Genomic DNA, 27953 nt, shown 5'->3' on the forward strand with positions numbered 1-27953 from the left:
AAACAATTCAGCTGCAGCCTGCAAGAGCCTTTGCAAGTTCTGTTTTCCCAACTCCAGTGGGCCCCAAGAAGAGGAAAGATCCAATCGGTTGTTCAGGTCTTCCAAATCCTGCCCGTGATCTTAACACAGCTTTGGCAACTGCTTGAACTGCCTCATCTTGTCCAACAACTCTTTCCTGCAACCTTCCCGACAGACCTATCAGTCGCTCCTTCTCATTCTGACCGAATCTAGTAGCAGGAATATCAGTGCAGCCACTCACAAACTGCAGGCATCACATAGTTATGTATCCAAAACATCTCAGTTGTTTTTAGTGAGATTTTTTGGAAGCTTTTCTGGTAGGTTTTTTTTGGTTAAATTTCTCTAAAATCCGGCAGCAATTTATTGAAATCACAAGGTTGATAGATAATTTCTGCACAATCAAAGCGTCCTAGGGGTTTTTCAGGGTGCTGAATCCAAATATGTAGTTAAAAAACCATTTTAAATAATACAAATCAAAATTTAACCTCAATTTTTTCCGCTAATTCCAGAATCTCCAAAAAATCCACTAAAAACAACTCCCAAAACATCACCCATAGCTATCATTAATGGTTAAAATTTATTCTCTCAAAGACAACTCACAAAACATCACCCACTATAGCTATCATTAATGGTTAAAATTTATTTTCTCAATCAAAAGAAAAAGAGTACGAGACTAAGGGTTCTCACCGACCAACAATTTTCACTCTATCAAACAACATTGAACACCCCTACATACCCAGAAGTTTCAATACATATCTTTACATCAGAGCATCGCCATCCTAATCAAAAAGCCTATAGACTGATCAACAAGACAGCCAACTTGCAAAGAAAGTTGCAAAGTTATCTCCGAGAACTGACCTCAACCAAACGAGCTTTACTTGCTTTATCTTTTTCTTTTTCGAGGGCATGTAGCTCAACTTCTGGTTGAATCGTTTTCCTTTCAAGGGTGTGTCGATTTCGTCAGGTAGACTGTTTAGTTGCACAGTTACATTTGCACATGCTTTGTCTACCAGATCAAATGCTTTGACCGGAAGACACCACCCTGTTCAGACAAACAGATTGCAGATCATTTTCATAAAGCCCAAAGGATTTCTTGATCCCTCAAGAATTAACTGAATATGTCAAAACTTTTTCACAAGTTAAATACTGAGTTATACACATATCACGTATTGTAACACTCCAGTTTTTAATTCCAGATGGGCAATATATATGTGTATATGATAAAAAGGCAAGAGCTCAACGATGTAATATTTAAATATTGTACACCGAATATTAATATTAAAAAATTACATCATTACATAAGGAGAAGGACAAACAAAAACATGGGAGGCTATGATTTCACAATAGAAGGATGTAATATTTAAATATTGTACATTGAATATTAATATTAAAAAATTACATTATTACACAAGGAGAAGGACAAAAACATAAGAGGCTATACTTTGATAAGAGAAGGAAGGAAAAGGGTATAGGAAGCTCAAAAGGGGTGAAAGGGAAATAATATCATTTTATCATAATTCTAAGTCATTTATCTCATATTATCCTAAGTCATATTAACTTAACTTTGAAGTTAGTGGAGGAAGTGAAATTTGTGGGCTTATTAAAAAGCCCAATGTTGTGGACATGTAAGAGAGATTTTTCAGTCATTATTCCTTGAAGAATGTTTGAAAGGCTATGTCGCTTTAGTATGAGCTCCCTTTAGAGAAATTTATTGCAGAGTCTATGTTGAGGCCTAGAGGGAAAGTGGAATAGCCCAATGAGTTGCATGACGGAGAAGAGGATCTTATTCTTGGGTTGTGGGGGTTGAAGGAGAAATAATGTTGGTGGATTGAGATTGCAATGAGATTTTTTATATTGTGGATTGTTGAGAAATTGGGCTATGTGAAACGACTAGAACCATCCATAGGTGACTTCATCCTTGTAGATTCATATTCTCTATAGGGTTGCTTGTTGCATATAGATGAAGTGCAACAAAACCTAAGGTTGGATAGAATGTCCTTTTTTTGCTGCCAATTAGTGTTTAAATAAAAAAAGGTAAGTGTTTGAATTATTTATAGTTATGTTGAGTTTAATGATGTTTATGTTATTCACTGGTTGTTTTGTTTACATAAATAAGTTTACCTCTGTAACATTGAACGATTAATTATATTTGGATAAACTTACTTGTCATGTGCATGCATTCATAATTAATAATGAGACAATGGGGAGACTAGCATCAGAGCAAGAAATGGATGGATATTTGAGGCTCAGAGAAGTATCCCTTATCCTCAGCAGTTACAAAGGGTATTGAGTATATTATTACAAATTGGTATTAGAGCTATAATAATGATGGATTCAACCCAATCACATGGTTAGGCATGTGAGAAAAGTGGTATTCAAACTTAATTATAAAATTTAATGGAGGAATATTGAATACCCCACTACCCCAATAGTATATAGGGGTGGTTGGGTACATTACAATGTGATATCAAAGCTACTAGTTGCATTGATTGGATTATATAGGCTAGAAACTAGAGCTATTGGTTGCAACATTGGCACTATATGGATAGAAATCAATTTGGACCAAAAAAAATTGTAGTATGGATATTATATGTTTTCTAAAATGTTTATGTGAAAAAGTGATGTGAAGGTGCAATTGAGAAAGTCATGGGTTTGAAATTTCCCAAACAATGTGAAGCAAATCTCATATGCCAATATGAAAGTGTTAATGAGGAAGATTGATAAACAACTTGTTGGAAATAATGATGGGGGGGTGAATTAGTATTTCATTACTCTTTTTACTTAGTTAATATTGTAACAAAATTCACATCACACAATCAATAATCCACAATGTGTGACCAAAAGTCAAAAAGTGCAAGTCAAGACTTGAAGAAGGAACACTTGAAAATAATCTTCAATTTATTACAATGATTTGTGAAGACACCAATTCTCTGTAAGCACCAACTTACATAAATTGCAGTCTCCAACCTGTTAAGAAGATGAGGAAACAAATCCTCAATAAGCTCCAACTTATAGTTGTTTTACTATTCAAGAAACAACATTTAGGCTTAGAAATTGATCAAAGAAAAGGTGTGCCCTCCTAGCAGCTTGTACCCAACTCAAACTACAACTCTACCTCCATAATGACTCCAACTTGGACTCAACAAGAGTTATAGTTTAGCCTTTGCAATTCAACCTCCAATCGAACCTAAACAATGCACCATAAATTCAACCCTCAAGATAGCCCTGAACTTGTCCTATAAGAATATCAGGGCTCAACCCTCAAGACAATCTTGAAACTTGGCCTTTCACACCAATATTCGACCCTCTAACTAGACCAGAAACTTAGAGAAAACTCGACCCTTTTTCTCACTAGAACTCAGCCTACCGGGCCTCTTGAATTCGATCTCCAATAGGGGCTACACTTGGCTGCAACAAAAGAACAAACCCTTCCCCAAACGATTATGCCAAAAACCCTTTTACATCCTAGGTACAATAAATATATCTCACACAAATTCCTTCAACTCGGCTAGATTTCCAAATCGACTTGGTTCATGAGGTGTAAACCTAAAAACTACTCATTCACTATGCAAGAACAAGACCAAAATTGCACTTGAGTGATGGCTTAATTGTCTCCTCCTCAACACCTATATATAATGTGTTCAACTTCTAAAAGTAGGACCAACTTGCCCACTAACTAGGCCAACTGGTGTAACTAGCAGAATGTATAATAATATTCAAAAATTTATTTCTCCTCAACTGTGGGGAGTTAGAAGACAATCCATATATCATTTAGAAATATCTCAGAATAAGCTTTCCAACCATATATCCTATGATCCCATTTGAGTTAGGTAATTAGAGTAAAAATTCCTTCAAAGATAGGGTATCCAAATGGTAATTTCCTCTTTCATTTGGATAGCATTTGACATCAATAACAACCATTTTCAAAATTTCCCCCTTTGCTATTGATGGAAATAATTTGATATCTACTTCTTTTGATAATTCGCCCCCCTCCCCCTCCACCCCCTCCCCTTATCTGCATTATCTTCATACTTCTTGTCAGATGTCCCCCATGTCTGCATTCTCTCCCCCATTGACATCAATAACAAAGGGTTTTCCCCTTGATTTTGTGCTTACTTTATTGAGATAAAGGAGATATCACTTCGAAATTATGCCTGAGATATTCAAAGGTTTCTCTAGGCATAGGTTTGGTGAAGATGTCAATAATATGTTCTTTGGTGCCAATATATTCCATCTTGAAATTTTGCTCAATGACTTGTTTTCTAAGGAAATGTTACTAGATAGGAATATTTTTTTTTTGAGTGCATGATAGGATTTTTTTACATATTGACCGCACTAGCGTTGTCGCATAAAATGACAATTAGCTGACCATATTCCACTTTGATGTCCTGGAAGGTTTGTTTCAACAAGAGAACTTGGTTTTAAACATTTATTGTTGTTATGTATTTGACTTCAGTTGGAAAAACTAATGATTACTTTTTTCTTGACCAAGATGTCGGGCCTCTAAATTATCCTGATATTACTATTTTTAATGAATTAAGAAGAATTATGTTACCATTTTAACCATTTTCCTCCATAAACATACCAAAACTCCCTCGTACATGTTTACAAAGTTTATTATTATTATTTCCTTTATTTTTAATGAATTAAGAAGAATTATGCTTGATTTTACTAATAACAATTTACCAGTTCAGTCTTTGTAGCTTAGTCTAAGTTACAGTAGCCATCTTCGTGATCAAGCTATTAGCACCATTCTAGAAGGAAATTGGGCATGTCAATTTTGTTTCTAAAGCCCCCAATATGTTGAATTTTTCCACAAAACTTAAGAATCAGGTTTATTTCTAAGATTATGATCACAAACACACTCAAATGCCACAACACAAGCACTTTGCACAGTGGAAAACATATAACAGTGAATCAATCTTGTGCACAAGACAAATTTTAAGCCACAACTTGTTATATTACAAACTTTAATACAAGAAAATTAGGGCTTTTGCACCATGGATCATGGCCCTTACATACAACCATGATAAAATAAACAACTAGGACTTGGTGTCAACAACTATGAAAACCAATATCTCCATGAACAAAGTACACCTGACCTACTTATTGAAGGTGCACAGTACTTAGCCCTTTCAGTGCATGTACCTTGAACACATCTGGAAGGTCCTTTGTCATCTCTTTTGTTGATCAATACAACTTCTGAAACTTCAGAAAGCTTGCATCTCCATCCATCCAATCTGCCACTATCAACCCTCCTGCTGCTCCAAAATTGACTAAACATAGACTCATCAAACATCCCACTAGTTGCTCTCCCGCTCCTCCAAGATTTTCAACTCTTAGGATCTTCACCAAAGCTGCCTTCTAGCACTCATATGGCTCCTCCAACATCCACAATGAGTAGAAGGTTTTAGCTATGGTGACAGTGGGCCATCACCCCATTGTTGTCTCTTGGTCTAGTACCAACCTTGTAGGGTACCCCTCTCCAAGGTCTGCTAGATTTTGTGGCAACGGAGTCCACAAAGATTGATAGAGATCTAAGGCCCAACCCTTAGAGGATGAATTTATATGCTTCTACATCAAGTTTGGCACCCAAAGGCACCAAAAAATTCCCTAGATGACATAATGCATGGATGATGTCATCTTTTCTTACCCTATGCCTCACATGTGTGGGAATTTTTTTATATTGTAGTTCTTGGCTAGTGGGTTGGCTAGTAACCCACCTCATCATTGTGATTTTACTTGTTGAATAGGGGATTTTAGGCTTAAGTGTATCTATTCCTCCTCATATAAATATAGGAGAGGACACTTGTATTGTCATTTTCACTTGGACTAGGATTATTTCGGCCTCTTGAGAATTTTGGCCTCTTTATGTTCTAGAGGAAATTGTATCTATGAATGAATTTTGAGATTTGGAGCTACTCACTTGTCTTTGGAGCTATTGTGCCCTAATTTATTGAAAAATTATTTGATAGAATCCAGATATCATTGTTGCATACATTAATTATGAATGACATGTGAATGATAATCCTATTGGAAAACTTTGATTAAGTCTCCCATAAAAATCTTTGAACCATTACGTAGGTATCACTAGCATTTTTAATGTTATGGCATCAATTATCCATCCTCTTCAGCAACTTTTAGCTATCCAATCAACTCATAGACTTCATCATCCCAAGGAGTAAGGCACTGAGCTACCTTGTTGGTGATCAAATTCATTTTTCCTCCATAAAAGTTATCTCTTTCTCTCTTGGCCTAATTCGACCCCTTTACATCCAAGCATCCAAGTTAGGGCTTGGTGAGAATTGCAAGGCAAGGAAGACTTTTGGGATTGAAGGGTCTACTGCTAAGGGTATAGTTGATTGCCTCAAAATCAACCCTCTTGGTAGGCATTCGCTCCAATTTTATTCATAAACTTTCTTCCTCTAGTTGTTTGCCCTAGGTAAACCCTATTTTGGTGTTGCTTCAACTTAGGGGCTTACTTGAGGGTTTCATGCGCCTTTTTCCTTTTGAAAATAATTGTTGGAAACCCTTTCTCTTTGCCTTGACCTTTAATTATCCCAACACTAAACCCACTAAGCAAGCCCTACGTCTTCTGCCTCATAGATTCAGCCTCTCTTGGAAAAGCAATTTTCCTCCATCACCATCATTATTCACATAACACCTATTGATTGAAGGGTGGACTAAGGAAATGTCACTTCCCCTTAGGGGATCGAAGCACCTGATAGGGTTGTCCTATAGCCACTCCTACCTAGGGAGGCAACACCATTACGAGTTCAAAGCCCAACATTTGGAAGGGGATCCTGGTTTGAAGTGTCAAATAGCCCTTTACATTCAAGCTTGGTCCACTTAGATGCAAAAATGATTATTGTACCTGATGATTTTTTGCTTGCTATAATTTTTGATGTGATTGTTAAATGGTTCCACAACCACGACTTGTGCAACCTAACTGGGGCCTAGGCCTACAAAGAATCATATTGACACTCGCAAGTGAAGCATTGGGAGTCGTGGAACTCCAAGCAACAATAGAGCATCATACACACCCTTGGGAACCTCCAACACCACACAATGTTTTTCCACTTTTCCCTGCATTTGATGACTTTTTGGGATGATGCGCTTGGACCTGGTAGGCCCCCAGCTGACTTAGCACTTCATGAGAGATGATAGCTAATCCGAGGCCGAGATGAGGATGGTCTCACCCCTTGAGACATGGGAGGGCTAGCACCACCTTTGAAGCCCTCAACATTGGAGCAATGATTGACATTATGACCACTTGGAGACCCATGAGACCATGCTTGTGCCCCAAGATGAAATTTGGGGTCCAAGAGGGATATTGAAATATATCTAAGGGCCAACCCTTAAATGGTGAATTTTAGATGCTTCTACACCAAATTTGTTACCCAAAAGCACTAATGAATGCCCTAGATGGCCTAGCACATGGATAGTGTCATCTTTTCTTGCCCTGCAGCTCACACGTGTGAGATTTTTTTTTTATGTTTTGGGTCTTGGATAGTGGGTTGGATTGTAACACACCTCATCATTGTGATTTTACTTGTTGATTAGGGGTTTTTAGGTTTAATTATCTCTATTCATCCTCATATATATAAAGGAGAGGACACTTGTATTCTCATCATCACATGGACTTGAATTATTTCAACCTCTTTTCTTTGTGGAGGAAATTGGATCTATTAATCTAGATATCATTGTTGCATACATTACTCATGAATAACATGTGAATGATAATCCTAGTGGTGAAGTTTTATTGGCTCTTCCATAAAAATCCTTGATCCATTACATAGGTAATCATTAGGGTATTTGATGCTAGAGCATCAATTATTCTTCCTCCTTAGAAACGTTTAGCTATCCAGTTAATTCATAGACACCATCCTTCCAAGAAGTAAGGCACTCACCTACCTCATTGGTGATCAAATTCATTTTTTATCCATAAATTCTATCTCTTTCTCTATTGACCTAATTTGGCTCCTTTAAGGCCAATCATCCAAACTAGGGCTTGGTGTGACTTTCTAGGCAAGGAATATTTTTTGGATTGAAGAGTCTAAATGAAAAGGATATATTTTGTTGCCTCAAAATCAACCATATTGGTAGGAACTCACTTCAACTTTGTCCATAAAATTTCTTGCCCTAGTCATTTTCCTTATGTAAACCCTAGTATGGTGTTGCTTCAACTTAAGGGCTTACTTGAGGGTCTCACATGCCTTTGTCTTGTTGAAAATAATCATTAGAAATTATTTCTCCTTGACTTGACATTTGGCCCTCCAAACACTCAACCCATTAAACAAGCCCTAATCATTGTGCCTCATAAATTCAACCTCTCTTTGAAAAGTGGTTTGCCTCCATTGGGTAATTGGAACCTTGTACTCAAGTTGCGCTTTTTCCTTATAAGCCTATTGGTCATCATATACCTTTGTAATTAAAATATCCATCATAGGTGACCTCATATTGGGACTCCTCCCCTTACTGAAAGTCCATAAATAATAGGGGGTTTTAGCTATGGTGGTAGTGGGCCACTACCGAATTGTTGTCACTTGGTCTAGTAATAGCTTTGTAGGGTACCCCTTTACAAGGCCTGCTAGATTTTGCAGCAACGAATCCTGCCAAACAACTATGCCTTGACTTGTCCTACTAACAAGTCATACACTCCATCTCATCACCTGATATAAAACCCTCAAGGCCCTCCCCATAGAATCTCTCTCCGAGCTAATTGTAAATGTGGCAATCCTCAGGATGCATTGCAAATAATGAAACATGGACCATTCTCACAAAAAGTCTTGCCCTTGAGAGTGGACTCAAGGATTAGGCAGATGATGTCATCCTCTACTGTGTATCTATAATCCTATAGGTTTCCAACCCTCAACATAGAGGAAAAATTGTTCTCTCTATGCTCCATCCCCAAGTGGGATACCCAATCTCTAAATGTTGTTGGTCTCCTAGATAAAATACATGCAAAAATGCATCCACGCTCTCCATAAACCTGATAGTGTGCCCCACCACTCTATCAAAAGATCTATCTAATCTTGCTTCCCATGATATCTCACCCTGACTGAATATGAGAAATTGTTGTTACATCAAATGAATCTTGGACACTCCATCAAGCTCTGCCACATGATGACATCCTCCACCTAGACCCTATTACCCATTTTGGATTCCATCATCCCAAATATTTGAGGGCTCATTTCGCATTATACCTCTAGATATAAGTATCTTTCCAAGCATCACTAACTCAATGGGGTACCAACTCATAGTCTCTCTCCATTCCAACTAAAATGGAATTCCGAAATAGGAAGTATCAACAAGAATTATATTATTTTTAGATTCCATCACCTCCCATAGACAAGGGTGTTTGGGTACATTATAATAATGAAGTGTACAAGAATGATTATTGATTGGGTTCATTATTGTAATGAACACTATTGTTGGAATCATGCCTAGAATTTGACGACCTGTAACATGTATTTAGTTCCGAGACCCGTATTTGACATGCTCACATCAACAATTACTTCTTGTAAAATTCCAAACCCCTCACATTGACATTTAAGTGTGTCTAGTAATTGTCATAAATTCAAGTACCTAATATAACACATAGCTTGTCAAGGGAGGTGCCATGTCATCACTAATTGTTAAGGTAGTAATTAAAAAAATTAAATTAATTGTATGTGACTTGTACTTGTCCGATTTTTCCAAATTCCAAGCCAAATACCCATTACCTATGACGGAAACTACCAAATTTGGGTTTCAACATCCATTCAGACATGGCCCACAATTCATTTGAGTCTTGGACTTCGTTTTTCTTAATGTTGTCGGTTTGCTCTGCTTTGGTGGTGAAACCTTGCTATATTATTTTTTAGCGGTTGAATTCATTCAACTTATTTTCCTTAAATGCTACTGGGTTTGCTCTCCTTCAATGGTCCAACCCTACTCTATTAATTTTCACATAAATTCAAAATATATTCGTCCTGAGATACTTAAGATCCTTCCATGTTTTTACATCATAGCTTTTGGTAATAAGTGATTATGTACATCAATTTCTTTCTTATATTATTTGCAAACTTTTCATTGAATTTGAATAATGCTTTTTTTATATTAAAATTTTCATAAATCATGAAATTTCTTCTTGTAATTCATTAGAGTCATTGACTTTATTTTTTTTAATGATTTTGGTTTGCTCAACTTTTTCTTAATGATTTTGGTTTGCTCAACTCCTATGGTTCAACTATATTATGTTAATTTTTAGAGTAATGATTTTGTTTAATGCTTGTGGTTCAACTATGCTATGTTAATTTTGAGGGGTTTATTCATTCAACTTTGTTTTTCTTTTTGTTCGACTCTTGTGATTCAACTATGTTATGTTAATTTTGAAGGGTTTATTCATTCTATGTTATGTTAATTTTGATGGGTTTATTTCAATTTTGTTTTTCTTAACATTGTTGGCTTTGCTTGGTTTCGGTGGCTCGTCCTTACTCTATTAAACTTTAATGGTTTTACTAAGTGTTAGGCCTCTTTCATTAGATTGGGTTTACAAGAGTTTTACTAGGTATGGACTCTACTCCAATGGGTTTGCTCTAGTTTATCAATTTTGAAGGCTTTTATTGTGTTACGTGGCCAGTGAGCTTCTCTTGAGTCAGTGGTGTTCAATTAATTTTCTTTGCTCAGCTCCAATAAATTGATACATGTTAATTATAATATTTCAGTAAAAAAGAAATTCTAAAAAATTTTAATTTTCAGATTTAAAATCTGATTCAAATAAACTAATTTTTCTTTTATATATTTATTAGATTTTTATCATCAATATATCTTATGTAAATATTCAACCACACTAGTTTTAATAATACATATTACACAAAATTTTGATTACTATAATGTTTATTTTGAATATTTTTATATAAAAAAATTTCAGATTTAAAATCTGATTCAAATAAACTAATTTTTCTTTTATATATTTATTAGATTTTTATTATCAATATATCTTATGTAAATATTCAACCACACTTTGTTTTAATAATACATATTACACAAAATTTTGATTACATTATAATGTTTATTTTGAATATTTTTATATAAAAAAAATACAATGTAAATAGGTAACTGAAAAGATATAATAATAAAATTTATTTGAAAAAAAAAACCTATAAAATTTTAAAAATACACCTCAACAAATAAATATCATCACATTTTCACTTAGGAAACAAAATAAAAATGAAATTCCATTGGGAATCATTGATACACAAAATATTTTATTTCACCTATTTTACCTAAACAAACAACTTACCACTGATGTATTTACTTGATAATTGAGTGGCAACTACAAGCGCGCTGTCCAATATTTTGACTCCATGATGAACTTCGTACTTTTCCTTTAAACCACGAAGGATACTGATAGTATTAGTCACGCTAGGTTCAGCCACATCCACCTGCCCCAAAATAGTAATAGTAGTAAACTAGCATTTGCACCAAATGTTGCAAAAGAAACGTCGTAAGGCATAAATTGAGGAACAATCACTACATGGGAATGGGCAAATCTAAATGAGATGCAAATATGTAGCAGAAATGAAATTCTAACGCTATATAAACAGAAGTTGATTTAGGGTGCCTCACACTAATTTTTATTAATTATTGAATTAATATTGCATATAAATCTCATAAAATTCAATCAACTTATAATTTAAGGCTCTGATCTAAATTTGACTTTGGGTCATTAACAAGGTGATGTCGTGTCTCAACTACTTAACCACTAAACCATAGGCCAACAAAGAAAAGAGTGCAAAATGTTACAGGCATTACCATAGTAAACCCAATGACTCTACACACAAGAATTTTTGGGGGAGAGTGTTATTGGAATTAATAAATGGCATAACAGGAGCAGAACCCTTGTCTTGCTTCCAATCCTCGTTTACAAAAGAAAGCTCATTTTGAATGATATATCTTAGGTTTGGATCGGAAGGCAGAGCTGAAGCCTCTTAAAAAAGAGCGACATTTTTCCTTCACTTCATTAAAGCAGCTATAAGTGGGAGTGGGAATATAATTTTTGTTAGTTTTGAAGGTAGATGGAGCATCGAATTTCAGTAATTTGTAAGGGGATGAACTGGCCTCATTGCAGTTGCTGTGGTCTAAAGTGGTTGTTAGCTATTTTTGTGGTTGATGTGAGTAGTTTTGTGAGTGTGGCCTTAATGCAGAGTGTTCTTTGTCTTATGTGCTTCTATTGCATTGTCTACAAACTCATTCTGGTGAAAATTGGGTTGGCTAGGAATTTAATGCAGGACCTGCTCTACCAATGAGCTACCTGCCCTTTTGATGATGGGCATATTTACCGGTTTGATATCAAGGTGTGAATTGGTACCTCCAGCATTCCATTGGGTTAATGCCAAATGGTGTAGTAGCACATAGCCAACTTTTGCAGTGACATTTCGGGGGAGTAGTTCAAGTTCTGCTGATATTCACCTTCTTCTGCTAGCTAAAAATGTGTTTTAGGTATGGTTACTCAAGGTTGAAGTTATGATAACGAGAAAGATCAAGGCCTAGGTTTTGGGCCGAGTTCTTTGTATGTTTAATCTGCTACATGTGCCTCTGGTTAGAGTTCCTTATCGAATACTTACTTGAGTTGGTGGAACTTGGAGTTCATAACACTTTCTAGCTTATTTCAAAATTCATTCCATATTTTCATGCAGCATTGCCTAAAAGTTTCCATGTCGGCACTGGTTGCCTTTTCTCCAGACCAATCCTGGTTCAATTATGCAAGTACTCTTCTTAATAGCATACGCTGTGTTGGGTGCCAAATTATACATTTCCGTTATTGAAATTCAACTCGAGAATATGGTAATATGGTCATATGGTCATATGTTTATTTTGTTTTATATTTTCCAGTTTTGGTCTGCCAATCATGTACACGAGCTTTTTTTCTTATCTTCACAAGATAAGATAATGCATGCTATGTACGTTTAGGAACATTTGAAATCTTCTAAGAATTGATGGAAACAATAGATGTTACTATGGAAAAATCAGATGAGTCCAAATTAATATCACATGGATATTTTGATGAACTAGTAGTTGTACCTAAGCTAACCTTAACTGACAACACCCACAAGTCATTACCAACTCCCGTGTTTTATGATGCTAAAAAATAACTTATAGCCTTATCTGTTACAAAAATGGTTCTCCATCAACAAAAGGAGCATTCTACATCTGCAAGCGAATGGATTTATTTGGATTTCCATCACTCACCGGGAGGGGACTGCAACAATCATAGTTGTTTTTCTCTTCGGAAAAATATACAAGATGAAGACAACTGCAAAATGATTAATTTTACAGATCCTTCTTTGAAAGTGACTTCAACTATTTTGAATATAATGGAGTATTTTGATAAGCACCAGGATAATCAACCTGAAAAGAATGGTCCAGAGCTCTCCGAAAGTGTTGGTATATCAGATATTCCAAGGTTCAAGTTTGAAACTGTTCTGGGTGGGGTACCTGACAACATTGACATGAAAACACAGGATAATTTGCAAAATGCAATTCAGTCAAGAACTAAAAAAGTCTCTTTATTGTTCAACTCTATGTTTGTATCCAGTGATTTGTCATTTTACTTGAATGTGAAAAGAAGTTTTGTAAGATGTGGAGATCCTTTAGCAAAAGAAACAAGTAGCATGCAAAATTATTTGTATAGCGATCTCAATTCTCAAATACTATTTCATCCGATTTTTTATTGTCAAAAGAACATGATACAACTTCATCATATTGAGATGTCCAAATCTGTCATAGACATTATGGATTGCATTCGAACGGATTCTGAAAGGTTTATTAGTTAGATAATGAGCTAAAAAGAATAGTACATGCATTTCCAAACCTGAAAAAGCTTTGTATTTCACATGTTAATCAGGTAGATCTAATGATTTTGATCAAGGACAGGGTTTCCCAAATAGGTTCCTTGAAATATGATACAAGTTTGAGAGGACTAGGCACTATGCATATATTATAGAAGACAACTTTTGATGTTTGTTTCTAAGTGTTCAGGTAGCATATCTGTATTTGATAGAGTTGGTTCAAAGCATAGAGTTTTTGGAAGATTCTATAAAACTGCCCTATTCTTTGCTTAAATATGCCTTTCTTGACCATCAATAAGCACTTTGGATTTAACAGCACCAAAACAGAGAACTTTTGGAGGAAAGTCTACCATGGATTTCATTTCCATTTTCTTATACATTTGGTTAGATGTACCTAATTTGTTTAACGCATATATAATTTTTTCTGAGTTCCAATATGATGCTCACTAAAAACAAACAGATAAATCTGATGCAGCCTTGCACCAATAAGTAAATGGTGTAATGTTTCAATTTAAAACAGCAGCATTGGTCCACAGTAAAAAAGCCTTCAAGAGCCATCCATTTCCTCCAACTGGCTACCTCGAACATCTTATCGAGTGATATGATACAACCTTGGCTTTTACACCAACAGGTATAACGATGTAATCATTTAGTTAAAACAGTAGAACTTGTGCACAGTAAGACAGTAATGAAGGGTTATCTACTTTCTCGAATTGGCTACACCATTTTTTTCGCTGTTGAAAATGCATCATATACCACATTAAAAATCAAAGAGATCTGGTGATTGACAAAATATTTTGTAAAAAAAATACTTGTTTAGATTATAACAAGCATATCATTGTTTACAATAGCAGACTTCTGGGCCCCAAGGGTTAGACTGAGAGGACAAGGCTCTGGGGGTTAATGCTCCCGCCTCATTTTGAATTCACAGACTTAACTATTCTGTGTGGTTGGGCCTCTCCATGGGACCTAGGGTTTATAGTGGCAGCCTAATGGACTCAAACCCATGCCTAGCGAGTATGAATCCACTCAGTTATTGATTCCCTTAATAGAAATAAAAACAACAGACTTTCCTACAAGCCTCGTACCATGCCACAGAATGTGTCTTACTGCAAATGGCCAAAGCCTCTAAGTTTGTGTTTCAGCGCATTGGACATTGGGATTTTTCTCTCCCCTTGCACGCAGTTATGATATATAAGAGGGCTCTTATCTTTATTGCGATTAACATGTTGACTCTGTTCCATCTGCATCTATGTTCCAGATTTATTTGCTTTTTAATCAGGCCATCAATAGGAGCTTATAAATTTTCATGCATTGTTGCCAGCAGGACAATTGCTATTGCAGTATAGTTCTCATGCTATATGGCCTACTTTCTTCTTTATCTATCCATATCTAGTTATCAAAAACACGGATTTCGAGTGCCTAATTTAATGAAGTCTCCACGAGTGTATGAGTCACACTGTTTGTACAACATTCTTGAAGGAAATCGGATGAGAAATGGAAAGAGGACCTTAAGTAGTGCAAGAGCAATGCAATGGTATTTTGTATTCCTAAGCCTATTCAGACAATGAATAATGCAGTGTGGAGAATGTGATTCCAACCTTCCCAATGATCTTTTGTATAGAATTCCTAATTATTGTGAATACTTGTACTTGGATGTAATAGGTTGTAAATCAGAATTGGAAGACAAAAGGATAGTGTGTGAAAAAGTTGAAACACAGAAAACAAAAATAGAAGTAAATCAATTTTTCACACCATATGTAAAAGAACTTATATTCAGATCTAACTGAAACATCCAGCTCCCCCATAAACTTTATGTAATGGATGAGCTTGTATACTCCCTGTCATTAAAGGACAAGTAATGATTTCTGTCATGGATGCCCCCCCATATAATTTAAATTTTCTCCCATTGAGATTTCCGCAAATGGATGGGCTCTCAAACACTCTGCCATTAAAAGACAAGCAAACCATTTATATTAAAAATAAGATTATATGAGTCAAAAAAATACTTATTAGGATAACAGTGATGTGGTACTTATTAGGATAAAAGCCTGGCAAACCATTTATATTAAAAATAATGTCGTATTGAAGAGACTATATCAAAGCGAGCTCTGCTCTGGCTCTTGCTTGTTATTCCATATGAAGCAGCGTTCAACAGGATGAATCATCTGCTTTAGCATCCAACATGAATTGTTTATAGGTATTGACTGGACAACTTTCCTTCCTTCACAATATAATTCTGTGAAGGGAAATATTTGTGAGCCAACTTCATGCATCAATAGCCACAAAGGACTAAAGCACTGACTTCACTCTATCTTAGATTTTGTTTATTTCAAAACTACTAACCTATAAAATCAATAAGATGGAATGAGCTCCATGCTAATCTTTTATCATTCATTCCTACATAATGCTTTGAACCATCATTGGTCTCAGGAATGTATTTGAGAGTCCAATATTTGATGCATTGTTTTATTTGAGAGAAGCGAGCTCTTCTCTGGCTCTTGTTTGTTATTCCAAATAAAGCAGCCTTCAACAGGATGAATCATCTGCTTTAGCATCCAACATGAATTGTTTATAGGTATTGACTGGCCAGCTTTCTTTCCTTCACAATATAATTCTGCGAAGGAAAATCTTCTCCCTTGAAGTATCTGTCTAGAATATCCTGCATTCCTGCTGCATACATTATCTGAAGTAGAGATTTTATAAACAATTAGTCAGAAAAATCTCAAGAATATCTTTGTACTTTTTATGATTCCTATTTTCTGCTTCCAAAGATGACAAAAATGATGAATTAATGACAGCATTAAAGCTTTGTGCAATGGACCATGATGCAATATAATTGACTTTTTGAATTATTTATGAGGTACGTTTGTCAATCAAAGAAATTGCTAGAAACAAAGGGGTGAAATTGGATGAAATATGACACCTAGCCATCTATTGTAGTCCCAGAGATATGGGGAGTCATAGCATGGTTTGGCATGGAGCACCATGGATTATATTTTGGAGCAGGTTGAGCAAACCAAGAGTTAGCAATGTACCTATTTCCATCACTGCAATTGGCAGTTAGCAATGTGGTTGTTTCCATCACTGCAATTGGCAAGCTAACTTGTTATAACAAACAGGAACATAGTTTAGATCCTTTTGTCTTTCAGCGCATTGGACATTGGGATTTTTCTCTCCCCTTGCACGCAGTTATGATATATAAGGGGGCTTCTATCTTTATTGCGATTAACGTGTTGACTCTGTTCCATCTGCATCTATGTTCCAGATTTATTTGCTTTTTAATCAGGCCATCAATAGGGGCTTATAAATTTTCATGCATTGTTGCCAGCAGGGAAATTGCAATTGTAGTATAGTTCTCATGCTAGATGGCCTACTTTATTCTTTATCTATCCATATCTAGTTATCAAAAACATGGATTTCGAGTGCCTACTTTAATGAAGTCTCCACCAGTGGATGAGTCACACTTTCTGTACAACATTCTTGAAGGAAATCAAATGAGAAATGGAAAGAGGACCTTAAGTAGTGCAAGAGCAATGCAATGGTATTTTGTATTCCTAAGCCTATTTAGACAATGAATAATGCAGTGTGGAGAATGTGATTCCAACCTTCCCATGATCTTTTGTATAGAATTCTTAATTATTGTGAATTGCAAGTGTTTTCCAGACAGGAATAGCTTGTAAAAGATAAAATTCCATCACAGTCAAGGAAACTCATCTAGTAGTGGTCCAAAGTACCTTCACAAAGGCCCTGGTACTTCGTGAATTTAGAGGATGCATCTGGGTTTGCATGTGACCATGTTCTAGCGAAATGTTACAATTTGTTTTAAAAATTTAAACCAAAACAAAAATCTTGCATTGCATTCAGAAGTACAACTCACTTGGCCAAGGGAAGTAGTTAGAAAGTTTAAGGAGGTCAGCGTCCAGTATGTAAAGAGATAAGGAAATATGGTAGCAGACCTATTGGCTAATATTGCAATAGAGGAGGAATAGAAGGATCAGACCTAAACACAAATTCACTGTCATTGTTCATTGTAAGCAGATTTTTTGCATCTACATTCAAATATTTCAAGGTAATGTCCTAGTTTATTGTAGAATCCATTGACAGAAAAGAGACACTTGCAGTCACTATAGGAAAAGCGTATCATCATTTGATATATTGATTGATCTAGATTCTATAGGAAGGGGAAGCTGGGTAGAATGTACCATATACGTGAGCTCTAGCTTGAATTTCACAGCCCCAATATCTCAATGCAGCATTAACATATATACAATTACTAAGGAACTGTACCTGCTGAAAACCAAACGTAGGAATGTAATTTTCTTCCTTAGAAGGCAATCCAATCAATCACATCTCATTTCAACTTTAAAATAAAAATACACTTAACCGGTCAAAACCTAGATAAGTGAGTAACCCATCAAATGCACCGTACCTGCTGAAAACAAGACGTCCGAATGTAATTTTCTTCCCTCGTTTTGTATTCAGGGACGGCTCTTCCCGGAAGGCAGTTCAATCAGATCTTATTTCAATCTTTAAAATAAAAATATCCTTAACAGGTCAAAACCTAGGTAAGCGAGTGAACCTTTAAATGAATTTAAAGCGTCAGTGAGTTTCCCTCGAATTACTTTCTTGTTGAAATCCCAATGAGTTGTGTCTGAGTACTTAAAACCCTGCAATAGAAAAAAAAAATCATCAAACAACCCTCTGAGTCATCTTAAGATTCCAAACCATTATCTACCAGAGGGCATTCTAAATTCTGTACACCTATATAATATACTGGTTTGGAATTAAACAAGAAGCATACTTGCTCAGGTAATTACCCTTCACAGAAATCTGAAATCATGCGTTTCATCTCTTCTGCTCCACATCGAACCAAACAAAATAAAATCAACCAATCCGAAAAAGGGAAAAAAATAAAAGAAAATTCAACAAACACCAGCTGGTAAAAGAAAAATCGACAAAGAAAATGCACAATGAAAGCCAAAAAATAACAAGCAGAAGCCAATTCAAAGCAATGCAGAATACAGAAGAAGATGAGCTCAAAATAATAAGATATAATTTGCCTGCAACTCTTATATAGCAGCTCCATCTCAAACGGTCATAAATTTGCCCCAACTTCTAGTTCTTTCTCACTTCCACTTTAATCTATATTAGCAACATATCACCATGCTCTTTCTGAATCTAAGATAAATGTTTGATGATGGGACTTGTATGTCCATTATTGACATTGGGAAGTAAGAATTACATGGTGTTCTACCTCCTTTCACATGGTCTAATATAGAACCAAGAAGTCCACAAATGAAGTGGAAGCCCATTTACCAGAGATTTACCCAAATACTATATATTCACCAAATCAGACAAACAATGACTTGAGTATGGCTATAATCAAGAGAAACTTCAATAATGCTTTCCCAGATAATGCTTTCCTCAATAATGCTTTGTCTTCAAAAAATCTTCGTCCATGACTCTAGTCATTAATTAGGATTTTCAATTCATGTATATTCAAATTGGAGCCAGCTTTAATCAACCATCTAAGCATGCAAACATTGGCATAAAAAAGAAGACGAGCTTCTGCCAGAGAAAAGGAGATCTCGAAGCATACGAGTCATTATTATCTCAAAGCTGCTTGTGACTCAACAAGAGCAGACTTTTGGGCCCTAGGGGTTAGACTGAGAGGACAAAGCTCAGGGGGTTAATGCTCCCGCCTCAATTTGAATTCACAGACTTAACTGTTCTGTGTGGCTGGGCCTCTCCATGGGACCTAGGGTTTATAGTGGCAACCCAATGGACTCAAACCCATGCCTAGCGGGTATGAATCCACTCAGTTATTGATTCCCTTAATAGAAATAAAGACAACAGACTTTCCTGCAAGCCTTGTACCATGCCACAGAATGGGCCTTACTGCAAATGGCCAAAGCCTCTAAGTCTGTGTTTCAGCGCATTGGACATTGGGATTTTTCTCTCCCCTTGCATGCAGTTATGATATATAAGGGGGCTTCTATCTTTATTGCGATTGACATGTTGACTCTGTTCCATCTACATCTATGTTCCAGATTTATTTGCTTTTTAATCAGGCCATCAATAGGGGCTTATAAATTTTCATGCATTGTTGCCAGCAGGACAATTGCTATTGCAGTGTAGTTCTCATGCTAGATGGCCTACTTTCTTCTTTATCTATCCATATCTAGTTATCAAAAACACGGATTTCGAGTGCCTACTTTAATGAAGTCTCCACCAGTGGATGAGTCACATTGTCTGTACAACATTCTTGAAGGAAATCGGATGAGAAATGGAAAGAGGACCTTAAGTAGTGCAAGAGCAATGCAATGGTATTTTGTATTCCTAAGCCTATTCAGACAATGAATAATGCAGTGTGGAGAATGTGATTCCAACCTTCCCGATGATCTTTTGTATAGAATTCCTAATTATTGTGAATTACAAGTGTTTTCCAGACAGGAATAGCTTGTAAAAGATAAAATTCCATCACACAGTCAAGGAAACTCATCTGGTAGTGGTCCAAAGTACCTTCACAAAGGCCCTGGTACTTCGTGAATTTAGAGGATGCATCTAGGTTTGCATGTGATCATGTTCTAGCGAAATGTTACAATTTGTTTTAAAAATTTAAACCAAAACAAAAATCTTGCATTGCATTCAAAAGTACAACTCACTTGGCCAAGGGAAGCAGTTAGAAAGTTTTAAGGAGGTCAGCTTCCAGTATGTAAAGAGATAAGGAAATATGGTAGCAGACCTATTGGCTAATATTGCAATAGAGGAGGAATAGAAGGATCAGACCTAAACACAAATTCACTGTCATTGTTCATTGTAAGCAGATTTTTTGCATCTGCATTCAAATATTTCAAAGTAATGTCCTAGTTTATTGTAGAATTCATTGACAGAAAGGAGACACTTGCAGTCACTATAGGAAAAGCGTATCATCATTTGATATATTGATTGATCTAGATTCTATAGGAAGGGGAAGCTGGGTAGAATGTACCATATACGTGAGCTCTAGCTTGAATTTCACAGCCCCAATATCTCAATGCAGCATTAACATATATACAATTACTAAGGAACTGTACCCACTGAAAACCAGACGTAGGAATATAATTTTCTTCCTTAGAAGGCAATCCAATCAATCACATCTCATTTCAACTTTAAAATAAAAATACACTTAACCGGTCAAAACCTAGATAAGCAAGTAACCCATCAAATGCACTATACCTGCTGAAAACAAGACGTCCGAATGTAATTTTCTTCCCTCGTTTTGTATTCAGGGACGGCTCTTCCCGAAAGGCAGTTCAATCAGATCTTATTTCAATCTTTAAAATAAAAATATCCTTAACAGGTCAAAACCTAGGTAAGCGAGTGAACCTTTAAATGAATTTAAAGCGTCAGTGAGTTTCCCTCGAAATAATTTCTTGTTGAAATCCCAATGAGTTGTGTCTAAGTACTTAAAACCCTGCAATAGGGAAAAAAAATCATCAAACAACCCTCTGAGTCATCTTAAGATTCCAAACCATTATCTACCAGAGGGCATTCTAAATTTTGTACACCTATATAATATACTGGTTTGGAATTAAACAAGAAGCATACCTGCTCAGGGAATTACCCTTCACAGAAATCTGAAATCATGCGTTTCATCTCTTCTGCTCCGCATCGAACCAAACAAAATAAAATCAACCAATCTAGAAAAGGGAAAAAAATAAAAGAAAATTCAACAAACACCAGCTGGTAAAAGAAAAATCGACAAAGAAAATGCACAATGAAAGCCAAAAAATAACAAACAGAAGCCAATTCAAAGCAATGCAGAATACAGAAGAAGATGAGCTCAAAATAATAAGATATAATTTTCCTGCAACTCTTATATAGCAGCTCCATCTCAAACGGTCATAAATTTGCCCCAACTTCTAGTTCTTTCTCACTTCCACTTTAATCTATATTTTAGATTTTATTTTATATTCATATCCACCGACATGGCCAGTGCTCTGCGATTCAAAATTTGTTTAAAAAATCACAAATATTCCGAGTGATTACGGTCGATGGCGATTACATGGAAGCAGTGCTGAAAGATTTCCAAACCAAAACCTTCAGATTGCGTTTTTAAATGGAAACATTTTACAGGGACATGAGATACTTTAATATTTACTGTTTTTCTAAGATATAATGTACATAGCTATGCATAGTCATTTAATTACCAAACTCGTTTCGAACATGCTTGAACAGGATTACAGAACAGAAGCAAAAGCAAGAAACCTGGCCTGGCGCTCCTCCTCCTGCAGAAAAATCCGCCCTGCGCGGCCCTCCCCATCCTCCTGGCCTTTCTCCTGCAGAAAAAGCTCGTGCAGCACTGGACAGACTGGCTAGGTAGACAGACGGCTAGAGCTAACCAGCCTGCTATTGGGCATTTAATGCACCCGATAGCGGCCTCACCATACATACATGCCATGCATTTCCATCCCGCATCCATCGTTTCTCCGGCAGCAGGATGGCCCATCACATCATAAGTTTTCCGAGAATGGGTGACCCACTACCTCCGAGCTGGCACCGGCTGTGCTGGGCAGGATTTTCAAACGAGCATTCGCGCCAAAGAGCCATTTGCTCCATTCGCGCAATCCGTCGAGTTTCCTCTGCAACCCCTCTCGAGCACAAACCGCTCCCGCAAGTGTTGCTGGCTCACCCACGCAGGTCCGCCCAGGGTGCATATTCCCGGCTGGCTGTACGCCCCCCTGTTGGAAATAATACTGAGAGGGGGGGGTGAATCAGTATTATCTAATTCTTTTAATGAACCTTCCTTATTTGATCTTTGAATTATATTTGCATGTCAGTACCATAAAATAATGTGCATGAACAAAGAAAACAGATAGTCACACCAAAGAACACAAGATGTAAGGTGGAAACCCAATGTGGGTGAAAACCACCTACTGCAATATGTCTCTATCTTCTTTCAAATTAGAAACTTATTTTACAATGGTTTTGTACTGGTGCAGTCCTTTACCAGTACGCAGGCTGCAACCTGCAGAGAGCTACAACTCTCTCTCGTTTTCCAGTCTCTCCTGGAAGGGAGCTACAACCCCCTACTTCTTTTCTTACAAGGACCACTTTTCATAAATTTTCAAACTGGATCCATAAGCATCAATTGATCATCAAGTATGAGAGAATCACCCAATCAACTGTAGTAACTAGATCAACAGTAATAGGACCAAACCCAGAACACAACAATGATAAACAAAGATTTTAAGAGAAGGAAGCACCCTGCTCCACTGCTAGCCTGCTTCCGGACTCACCCTGTTCAACTGCTAGCCTGCTTCCCGGACTCACCCTGCTCAACTGCTAGCCTGCGTCCCGGACGCACCTTGCTCAACTGATAGCCTGCGTCCCTCGCTCTGAGTCTATTGAACTGCCTGCGTCCCGACGCACCTGAACCCTTCTGCGCCTGCGTCCCGACGCACCTGAACCCTTCTGCGCCTGCGTCCCGACGCACCTGAACCCTTCTGCGCCTGCGTCCCGGCGCACCTGAACCCTTACTGCACCTGCGTCCCTCCGGGCATAGATGATTTCAAGACTTCAGAAGTAACCCAGACAGTCAGATCTATAGATCTGAACATGCGCCGAAGAGATCTCGGTCCATTAGTAGATTCGCCTTGTTTAGATCTAGACCAGATCTAGCCCTCATAAGATATTCAACCAAAACCATGCTTAAACCAAATGATCTCCTTTGCTTTATATAGGCAAGCTCCTCCTCAAATCATGGAACAATACCACGAGCCGACACCATAATAACACAATACCGTCGGCTAGATACCAAGAGTAAAACACAAGAAACCCCCACGTGAGCTTTTCTCTGCCTTGAAATGTGTGCACTGGGTGGATGCACCTCCTGAATGGCTGGCCTGCGTCTCTGGACGCGGTCCCTGCAAGGTGTACCTGCGGGTACGTACCTTCTGAACTGATATCCTGCGTCCTTCTTATTTTTCAATAAAATGAGAGCCTTGTCATGGGAGTTGCCATCAAGTACAACATCTGTAACATATAGCCATACCAGAGAACATAATGCCAACACCCCCGGCGTAAGGTAAATTAACCTCTGTGCCAGTTTATTATCAATGCTGTATGTGGCATCCCCATATTGCCAATGCCTGTAAATCCTCGATTTATTCCATGTAGTTACAAAACATGGCAATCTCAAAATAAATTTTGGCATACAAGGTCTTATTTTACATGACCATGGACATAATATTTAAGATAAATGATCTCCTTATAAGCAAATCTGAATTCTTATGCTGTTTCTCCAAAAACTACATTTGAAGGTATCGAAATTCTGTGCTCTTAGCTGGCAATTTAGATTCTCTCAGCCTTTTTAATTTGGTGATTAAGACTAAATCCCATCCGCAGTAGTTTACATGTACTCAAGAATAAAATTGTTGACACGGTTTAAGGCTAGAGTTTAGAAAATTTGGGTTGCATTAATCATAGAACTGTCAGACATGCTTTTCCTTTCTTGTACAACTATTACAATCTGGGTGGAGTAATATCCACTATTCTGAATGTGTAACTTTTTCCGATACAAGAATTGAACACATTAATTTCAGGACACCAAAACAGATCATTGCAGGGTAACCATACAAATAAATTGTTAGCAGATCATTGAAACAGCCTATGAATCATTGGTCCCTTTTTTTTGCTAAATTCTAACAATTTAGCACATTAAACCTTTAAATGAGCAGAAAAACACTGGAACAAAGTGCCTCAGAAGAAAGACATTTTGAATGAATGCACATGCTTGGGAAGGCATCTTTCGTTCAAGGTCTAATAGCAGTCCAACAAACTCTTTAGCAAGCTAGTGGGCTCTGTTGCAATATATACTTTATTGAGTACTTACAGGACCTTATAATTACTACTGGGCACCATTCCAAGCCTACAGGTTCTGATGTATGCTTACATAATTTGTCGAGGGGCCTACGGGTTCTGTAAGTGTTGATCAGTCTTGCAACTCTGCTATGCAATCTATTTTGCAAGTTGAGAGCTCCATTGTGGGCCTACACTTTATGTTTTTGACTTATTAGTGTTCCTAAGGTCCAGCAAACTCTATTATGGATTTCTTCTTTTTGCTACAAGCTCACGAATCCTGTTAGAATTCATATTTTGAGAAGTACAACAATATATTACTTATCGTTACATACTAGAAAACATGCAACTTTTCCGAAGAATTTTTTATACTCTGTAGATAACAAATGGGAGGAGCATCTAATTATTAATCCAAATGATGTGTTAGGATCAAGTAAAAAGCAACATGTTTTAACTTTTATTGTTGAAACTTGAAATCTGGGAAGGATTTTTTTAATCAAAAATCTTCTTGACTATAAAAACAAGCAATGAACACTTTGCAATAAAAGACATCCACATTGGGATTATTTATTCATGGAATCATGAACCCCAGTGGATATTAATCTTTGCTACATTTCCATTGTGCTAAGAAAGAAGCCAACTTAAATAAATCATAAATGCAAAGATAACCTTGTTTTACCACTAGTTGGGCCACTTCACATCTGCCAATCTATATGGGTGAAAGACCTTCAACAATTTTCTTTAATGGAGCTCTAATAAGTTTTATAAACTCCTTAAAGTAGATCAAGAGCTACTTGAAGATTCACAATTTTTCCATCCCACTCAAATTTGTTATGACTTGACATAAAGCTTAACAAGCACTGATAAGTCGCAATTAAAAAGACAAAATGCTATTTTAGGTATAACTTCATACAACTACATGTGCAAAGTAGCATTTAGCCAGGCTATGGACAATCCTAATTTAGCTCCTTTGTTGAATTGTCTGAATAATGTACGCCTGCAACTAAATTGAGAAACTAACTCTGTAAAGAAGGCTGCAGGTATAGGAAAGCGGTAGCCTGCATATAATCCCAGCCATAGATTTGTCTATCGATTATATCAGAGCAAGCATTCAATAATGACCTAGAGATATAAAATGTTCAATCACAATCTAGAGGTACAAATAATTGGACCAGAGATACAAATATTTGGATAGACTTGTTGTTGATTATGAGGGCTCAAAGTTTGTCCTTTCTCTGAACAATAGACAGGTCGTCTGATAGGCTAGAGCCTAGATTATAATCAGCATTAAAAATGAACATCCATTAAGAAGGTTGTACTGACATGCGAATATGCAAGTCTAAAACGCCATGATTACTGGTCTATTTCCAATCCAGTAACTTCGCTTACCAGCATTTCTTCAAGTCACTATAAAGTCCTTTAGCATACATTCCACTACCATAACTTACTCACATATGCAGAGTTTTAAGTCCCAAGAGGCACATTCACATTTGCTACAATTATGTCTCCACAGTGTTCGATACACCTATTACTTTATATTCTACCACACATTTATCTCCCAGTTGAACCCGCTGGAAAAAAGTAGACTGCATAAGATTTTTATGTGATTAAAATAGAATCAGAACTGGCCTTATCAATCTTGACTACAAGCGTCACAAATGCCCTAGACCAATAAATATTTATATCTAGTTATAAAATCCTTTACAGCAAAAAGAAAAAATAGGACATCTCAATACATGGGAACTTCATAACCAAAAGTTCCACATAAATTACAATTTTGATTAGGTACATGATATTCTAGTTTTATCAGTAGCCCATCATTATGCTACTTTCAAACCAGTTCAGAATATATTCAGTACACACACCTCGGAATTGGAATTCATCAAAACTCCATGTGCATGCTGCAAAACCCACTCAACTGTTCCGAGACACCAAAGAATGTCTGCTCCCATGGGACTCCATTCTCCAATCCTGCCTCCTCTGCCGGAATCTGTGATACACCCTCTGGTCTTGTGAAGCACTTTTACCAACTAGCTGCATGTGATCTGCAAACAAAATTATGAGATGATTAACTATACCCAAGCCTAGCATTAGTTCATATAAGACAGAAAGTAGCAGCAATTGCTAGTTAGAAGTATACCCATTCTTCCACCATCCTCTCCTTATATTGATATTTTCATTTTATTTGTACAATGCAACTACAAGCGCGCTGTCCAATATTTTGACTCCATGATGAACTTCGTACTTTTCCTTTAAACCACGAAGGATACTGATAGTATTAGTCACGCTAGGTTCAGCCACATCCACCTGCCCCAAAATAGTAATAGTAGTAAATTATTAAGGCAGCACTATACATGCAAAAAAACCACGTCAATACTTGTATAACCGGGTTAAGCACTCACCTGCTGGAATCGTCGCTCAATTGAAACATCTTCCTTTACATAATCATGGTACTCTTTTGGAGTAGTTGCTACAATGCACCTAAGTTGGCCCCCAACAAGCATTGGTTTTACTGGGTTACTCCACAACCAAACCTTAAAACCAGTCACTTCGAATAATCCTTAATCTACGTTAATAACATAATATGATTATTGGTTGAATAAAGTGTTTAATCATACATAGCAGAATCGTTGTTCTCTTACTTGTTCCCAGAACCTAAAGAATTCCGTCGATAAAGAGAATAACTTGTCCCTGTGCATCTTCCACCTCTTTCAGTACAGAGTCAAGTCGCTCTGTAAATTCCTTGCAATCGGCACCAGCCTCAAGGGCTTTCATATCCAAGGCTATCAATCTTACATCTAGCAATTTGCTGTGCAACACCATTTGAAAAACTTTTTTTCTTTTCAATTCTACCCATTCCATATACCGTCTCTAATATTTTCGACTCCACTAACTGTACAGCGATAACAAATATTTATTACATAAAAGACGAACAAACCAGTTAATTGTCCTATGAGAGACTGTCGAGGTGTTTTTACCTGAACTCCAGAAGTCCCTGGCACAAACGCACATTCGAAAAACTTTTTTTCTTTTCAATTCTACCCATTCCATATACCGTCTCCAATATTTTCGACTCCACTAACTGTACAGCGATAACAAATATTTATTACATAAAAGACGAACAAACCAGTTAATTGTCCTATGAGAGACTGTCGAGGTGTTTTTACCTGAACTCCAGAAGTCCCTGGCACAAACAGCCGTGGCGCCATGTATTTCAGAATGGAACTCTGAAAAAGGGCAACCAATAAATCCCAT

The 27953-nt window shown here is 36.8% G+C and overlaps 1 protein-coding gene and 1 long non-coding RNA gene across 2 annotated transcripts; both read right to left on the minus strand.

Annotated features, from left to right (window-relative positions):
* Positions 1-3: 3 nt before the first annotated feature.
* LOC149165278 (uncharacterized) lies at positions 4-27953 on the minus strand. The gene is made up of 3 exons (XM_089429771.1): positions 27866-27953; positions 877-1060; positions 4-182 (listed from the first exon to the last, which is right to left on the minus strand). The coding sequence occupies exons 1-3, from the start codon at positions 27951-27953 to the stop codon at positions 8-10; spliced, it is 447 nt and encodes a 148-aa protein (XP_089285897.1). The 3' UTR covers positions 4-7.
* Positions 26003-26822, minus strand: LOC149165279 (uncharacterized). The gene is made up of 2 exons (XR_016260729.1): positions 26564-26822; positions 26003-26284 (listed from the first exon to the last, which is right to left on the minus strand). It is a non-coding gene; the product is annotated as an uncharacterized LOC149165279 (long non-coding RNA).

This window comes from Pinus tabuliformis, chromosome 5_1, assembly GCF_031772625.1.
Source record: "Pinus tabuliformis cultivar Carrire ecotype Pingquan chromosome 5_1, CPIR1, whole genome shotgun sequence".
Classification (NCBI taxonomy): domain Eukaryota; kingdom Viridiplantae; phylum Streptophyta; class Pinopsida; order Pinales; family Pinaceae; genus Pinus; species Pinus tabuliformis.

Excerpts from the sequence above, each read along its gene's own strand:
- LOC149165278 (XM_089429771.1), bottom strand. The coding sequence starts at position 27,953 with ATGGGATTTATTGGTTGCCCTTTTTCAGAGTTCCATTCTGAAATACAT. Across the intron at positions 1,061-27,865 it reads CAGGGACTTCTGGAGTTCAG|GGTGGTGTCTTCCGGTCAAA; the intron begins GTAAAAACACCT and ends TTGTCTGAACAG. Across the intron at positions 183-876 it reads GTAAAGCTCGTTTGGTTGAG|GTTGCAGGAAAGAGTTGTTG; the intron begins GTCAGTTCTCGG and ends TCTGTCGGGAAG.